Here is a 6000-nt window from a genome sequence, read left to right as displayed (position 1 = left end):
AAAACAGCTTTATTGCTGGCAAAACTCACAAAAGCAAAGCAAAAACAAAACAAGACTTTGAACCGAGGTGCAGGAAAACTGGACAAACACACAGCATGTTGAGGGTACGACGCAACAGAGAGCAAAGGCAAACACGGGGCTTAATTTCACCTACATTATATATTTCACCAAGTAATCCTCCTCAGTCACTGCTCTGTTTCCACACAGGAAGCTTCTTTCTCACCACTCATTTCAGCTAATTTGCATACTGAGTCATATCTCAGGAAGTTACCGTGACAAGAGAAAGACAGATTTAAATCTTACCACATTATTAAATTATTTTGAATTTTCTTCCTAGAGTAATCACTTGTTTTGCTCAATCGCCACAAGAGCACTTCCAATTCACTAATTACTTCAAGCTTTAAGTGTGTTAACTTCACACTATTCTATCCCACCACAGTTTCTCCAAAAATTACATAGTTGTTTTTTTTTCCCTGTGGATATCACAATAGGAAAGTATGCAGTGAACTTTTTTTTTATAATTTTGTCAAATTCACTCTATTTATTATGGAAATCGTGGAAATTGCCAGCAGCTGTTTGATGAAGACAAAGTTTGATGTTTAGGATGAAACACGACCTAAACATACTTATTAACCTAAGCAATAATAAGTAGGTGATGAGGAATGTGAAGCCAAAAATGAGTTAAAAAAAAGAAATCTAGCTGAAAGTGTGCAGAGTTAGTCAGTCAGATGGGTTTTCAGGGTTTTCAGATGTTTTTATCATCTGTGAATAAAAACATCCACAGATGTTTTTATTCACAGATGATAAAAACATCTGTGGATGTTTTTATCCACAGATGATAAAAACATCTGTGGATGTTTTTATCCACAGATGAACAGAGTTCTTATAAAACAACCAACAGCTTCATTCCTGTGTTTGTGTCTCTGTGTGTGATAGAGAGACTGTTTCCAGGAAATCAGGATGTGGGAGTCTCTTTGGGAGAACACGGTTCCCAATTCTGTTCCTTTGTGTGTGTCTTGTAACTAATGTGGGAGGAGCCATTGACAAACAGCTGGAGCAGAGAGCTGATCACTGAAAACAGATTCAGACAGAGAGACAGACAGAGCTGTATCAGTGAGAGGTGGGACGCCGAAGACAGAAAAATGTCTTTTTTTGATTTCTGGAGCAGCACGAAGGAGAGAGGTGCGCTGCTGAGGAGAGCCAATCAGCTGAGGCTGAATCCTTCACAGCTGTAAGTCTGATTTAAACTGGTTTTCAGTGAAACGTGTGGGACAGTGATAGACTTTGGTTCACAAACCTGCACTCCTTCCTCTGTGTAGAACTGCACTCCTAAAATGCTATTACTATTACGATCGTGGCTCCAGAGTTGGGAGTTCACCTTGCAATCGGAAGGTTGCCGGTTCGAGCCCCGGCTTGGACAGTCTTGGTCGTTGTGTCCTTGCGCAAGACACTTCACCCGTTGCCTACTGGTGGTGGTCAGAGGGCCCGGTGGCGCCAGTGTCCGGCAGCCTCGCCTCTGTCAGTGCGCCCCAGGGTGGCTGTGGCTACAATGTAGCTGCCATCACCAGTGTGTGAATGGGTGGATGACTGGATATGTAAAGCGCTTTGGGGTCCTTAGGGACTAGTAAAGTGCTATACACATACAGGCCATTTATGACAATGGAGGATATTTTTTAGAAGCATTGCTTTAGCAAAAAAAAGTAAGAAAATACTAAGAAAAATAATACCACAAATAAAACTGTGTTATTGGCACATAAAGTAGGTGGTTTATGGTTATATGGATCAAAATTAATGCTTCATATGTTTCTTTTACGGTTTCTTCTTTTTTACTTTTTGCTTTATTTGAGAGTTTTAGCATCTGAGAGTGGAGAGGAAAGAGGGGCAAAGTGTGCAGGGGACAGGCCTCTCTACTTTTACAATTAGGCTTAAAACTTCCCTTTTGATAAAGCATATCGTTAGGGCTGGATCAGGTGGGCGGCACAGCATTTCAGAAAGGATTTGTATTGAGTTTGTATTGAAGACAGCCTTTGTTCTTTATCATTCACATCTCTGCAAAGTTTTCCTCAATGAGCACATAAAAAACACACGTACAGCTACGCACTCTAGGTACAACTACACGTCAAGAGTCCTGAATGTGTGAAGAGGAAGCCTTACGTAACTTACAGGGAGTGCAGAATTATTAGGCAAATGAGTATTTTGTCCACATCATCCTCTTCATGCATGTTGTCTTACTCCAAGCTGTATAGGCTCGAAAGCCTACTACCAATTAAGCATATTAGGTGATGTGCATCTCTGTAATGAGAAGGGGTGTGGTCTAATGACATCAACACCCTATATCAGGTGTGCATAATTATTAGGCAACGTCCTTTCCTTTGGCAAAATGGGTCAAAAGAAGGACTTGACAGGCTCAGAAAAATCAAAGATTCAGCAGCTCCTAAATCTATTGTCACCTGTTTAGCAGGAGTGGGGCGGGTGGAGGTTTGCCCACAGCGGTCATGTCATGGGGGGATCCGGCGGTTTGTCTGTGAATGTCACATTCCCGTGGCAGCGTGCTCTCTGCTCGCTCAGATTTGAAGTTTCATCTTTTGCTGTAGAAAAGAGTTTTCTTCCCACGCAGAGTGTACAGCAGACGCTAATGTTTGTGTCCCTTTTTACGGATTTAAACTGAAAGTAATGTGATTACTTCCACGCTTTAAACGCTGCGTGGTCTTACTTTCTCCATCGCTCCATATTATCCATTGTTGATCTGCACACGTCTGTTACCAAGAATGTCGCACACGCTTATGTCATTCTCATGAGACACTCTCACAAACAAAATCACGGTTTAGTAGCACAGTAACGCAGCGTGCTTATGGGAAAGTAACAGTAATCTAATTACTTTTTTTGCAATAGTAGTCCCTTATATTACTTGTTAATTTAAAAAAAACTAATTGGATTACAGTAACGCATTACTTGCCTATCTCTGGTGTCTTAAATCTGACAAAATTATTTTCACACAAATACATTTAACTGATTTCTAAACGTGTGCGGTCTGTGGCGCCCCCTAAAGTAAACCCGTTTAGTGCTTTAGCTCGGGCTTATATCCCAGAGTGCTCACGACTTAATGAATGTTTTCTAAATAATCGGACTGTCATGAGACAGGTTAGTTTCAAACAGTGAAACTAACCTGTCTCATGATGGTCCGATCAAAACATCAAAATGCCACCCCTATTTTCCCCGTAGAACCCTGCTGCTAGGTGACAACAAGATCCGGGCAGCACTGCAGGATGACAGCATGGTGTCTCTGCTGCCACCTGTGGGTACGGAGGTCTTCAGACACTTCACGACGGCCTCACAGGAAGTCCAACAGCAACATGTAACTGGGGCAAAGGAGCGAAAGACGTGGAAGGATAAATGGGTACTGATCAAACTTTCAGCTGTCAGTAACTGATAACTAATAAGTGCACTCGATAACGCTGATCAACGGCATGACGGGAAGGTCCTGTGTGTAACCTAGGTAACTCAGAAAAACCTGCCCAAACCAGCTGCTCACCTGGAGACTGGAAAGTCACTCCCCTTAATCTATGGGGACCTGCCCCCTCAGCTTCTCAACATCCCATTGGAGGATCTAGATCCCTTCTACCAATCACGCAAGGTCTCTGACCTGTCTCTTACCTGTCTGTCCCTCACCCATTTGTCTGTCTCTTACTTGTCTGTCTCTCACATGTCTGTCCCTCACCGGTCTCTCTGCAGACCTTCATGGTTCTCAGTAAAGGAAACATCATTAACAGGTTTAGTGCTGACTCGTCTTGTTACCTGCTGAGTCCATTCAACCCGTTGAGGACCCTCGCCATCAAGACCCTTCTTCATCCATATCCTTTATGATGTCATAGTGTCAGGAGCCTCTGTGTGGTCAGGTTTTAGCTCTCTGGACCAGGTGAGCTGAGTTTTCCCTGAACTCTCACACTTTCTTCAGTATATTCATCCTACTGGCGATCCTGGGCTTCGGTGTTCTGGAGTTCAAATTTCCTGTGGTGAAGTAAGATACACACACACACACACACACACACACACACACACACACACACACACACACACACACACACACACACAGATCTTTCATCTGGAGCAGAAAAACACGACTAAGTGATGAACAGGGCTGTTGATGGCAGCATCGATGAGTCACAGCATGAGAATGGTTTTAAAGTCTAAATCCATGCTAAGGCTCAAAGACAAAGAGCCAGTCTGTCCTCAGTCTGTCCTCAGTCTGACAGCAGCAGCACACACAGGTCTGTAAAGGTCAAACTGACTTTGCTCGCTGTTGTCGAGACAGGAAATGCTCAGAATGTTCTGATATGTGAACAGATTTGTCATACAGACAATTAAGAGACGGCTTAAAAGGCCTGTTGTGGCGTTTGTCCATCGAGACAGCTTTTGTGTGACTCGTCCATTTAGGAGAGATCTGCGGTGGAAGTGTTTGCCTCCTCTTCAGTACAGGGAGTCCAGAATTATTAGGCAAGTTGTATTTTTGAGGAATAATTTTATTATTGAACAACAACCATGTTCTCAATGAACCCAAAAAACTCATTAATATCAAAGCTGAATGTTTCTGGAAGTAGTTTTTAGTTTGTTTTTAGTTTTAGCTATTTTAGGGGGATATCTGTGTGTGCAGGTGACTATTACTGTGCACAATTATTAGGCAACTTAACAAAAAACAAATATATACCCATTTCAATTATTTATTTTTACCAGTGAAACCAATATAACATCTCCACATTCACAAATATACATTTCTGACATTCAGAAACCAAACAAAAACAAATCAGCGACCAATATAGCCACCTTTCTTTGCAAGAACACTCAAAAGCCTGCCATCCATGGATTCTGTCAGTGTTTTGATCTGTTCACCATCAACATTGCGTGCAGCAGCAACCACAGCCTCCCAGACACTGTTCAGAGAGGTGTACTGTTTTCCCTCCTTGTAAATCTCACATTTGATGATACCAGCCCAAACCAGTACTCCACCTCCACCTTGCTGGCGTCTGAGTGGGACTGGAGCTCTCTGCCCTTTACCAATCCAGCCACGGGCCCATCCATCTGGCCCATCAAGACTCACTCTCATTTCATCAGTCCATAAAACCTTAGAAAAACCAGTCTTGAGATATTTCTTGGCCCAGTCTTGACGTTTCAGCTTGTGTGTCTTGTTCAGTGGTGGTCGTCTTTCAGCCTTTCTTACCTTGGCCATGTCTCTGATTATTGCACACCTTGTGCTTTTGGGCACTCCAGTGATGTTGCAGCTCTGAAATATGGCCAAACTGGTGGCAAGTGGCATCTTGGCAGCTGCACGCTTGACTTTTCTCTGTTCATGGGCAGTTATTTTGCGCCTTGGTTTTTCCACACGCTTCTTGCGACCCTGTTGACTATTTTGAATGAAACGCTTGATTGTTCGATGATCACGCTTCAGAAGCTTTGCAATTTTGAGACTGCTGCATCCCTCTGCAAGATATCTCACTATTTTTGACTTTTCTGAGCCTGTCAAGTCCTTCTTTTGACCCATTTTGCCAAAGGAAAGGACGTTGCCTAATAATTATGCACACCTGATATAGGGTGTTGATGTCATTAGACCACACCCCTTCTCATTACAGAGATGCACATCACCTAATATGCTTAATTGGTAGTAGGCTTTCGAGCCTATAAAGCTTGGGGTAAGACAACATGCATGAAGAGGATGATGTGGACAAAATACTCATTTGCCTAATAATTCTGCACTCCCTGTATAATGGAAGCACTTTACTGTCTCAGACCCGCTGTGTTCCCGAGGAGGGAGCAAGCATCGAAGCCGTTTGGAAAGGGCGGGGGGATGTGTGTGCGTGTCCAGAGTTCAGATGAGACAGTGTCCTTCGCCCTGCCAGGCTAAGTAAACAGTCTTCCAGCCAACCCAGGTGGCCTTGTAGGGAATGGGAAGGAACAGACTAAACACAGTCGTTATCAGGGTGTTGTTGTTCGGCTCCAGCCTTGAGC

General features: G+C 43.3%; 1 protein-coding gene across 1 annotated transcript in view; it reads left to right on the top strand.

The window, feature by feature from the left end:
- The first annotated feature begins 1092 nt into the window (after positions 1-1092).
- Positions 1093-6000, top strand: part of LOC146629797 (sodium channel protein type 4 subunit alpha B-like) — a 58682-nt gene continuing 53774 nt past the window's right edge. The window contains exons 1-5 of the mRNA XM_085357151.1: positions 1093-1231; positions 3223-3397; positions 3497-3634; positions 3733-3843; positions 3939-4018. Of these exons, the coding sequence (XP_085213277.1) occupies positions 1143-1231; positions 3223-3397; positions 3497-3634; positions 3733-3843; positions 3939-4018 (593 nt within the window). The 5' untranslated portion in view covers positions 1093-1142. The remainder of the gene's footprint in view (positions 1232-3222; positions 3398-3496; positions 3635-3732; positions 3844-3938; positions 4019-6000) is intronic.

The sequence above is a fragment of the Diplotaxodon limnothrissa genome, linkage group LG7, assembly GCF_057381915.1.
Source record: "Diplotaxodon limnothrissa isolate DT_005_m linkage group LG7, D_limnothrissa_male_GT1.1, whole genome shotgun sequence".
Taxonomy (NCBI): domain Eukaryota; kingdom Metazoa; phylum Chordata; class Actinopteri; order Cichliformes; family Cichlidae; genus Diplotaxodon; species Diplotaxodon limnothrissa.
The sequence above is the reverse complement of the archived record's forward strand: the minus strand, read 5'-3'. Positions and strand labels throughout refer to the sequence as shown.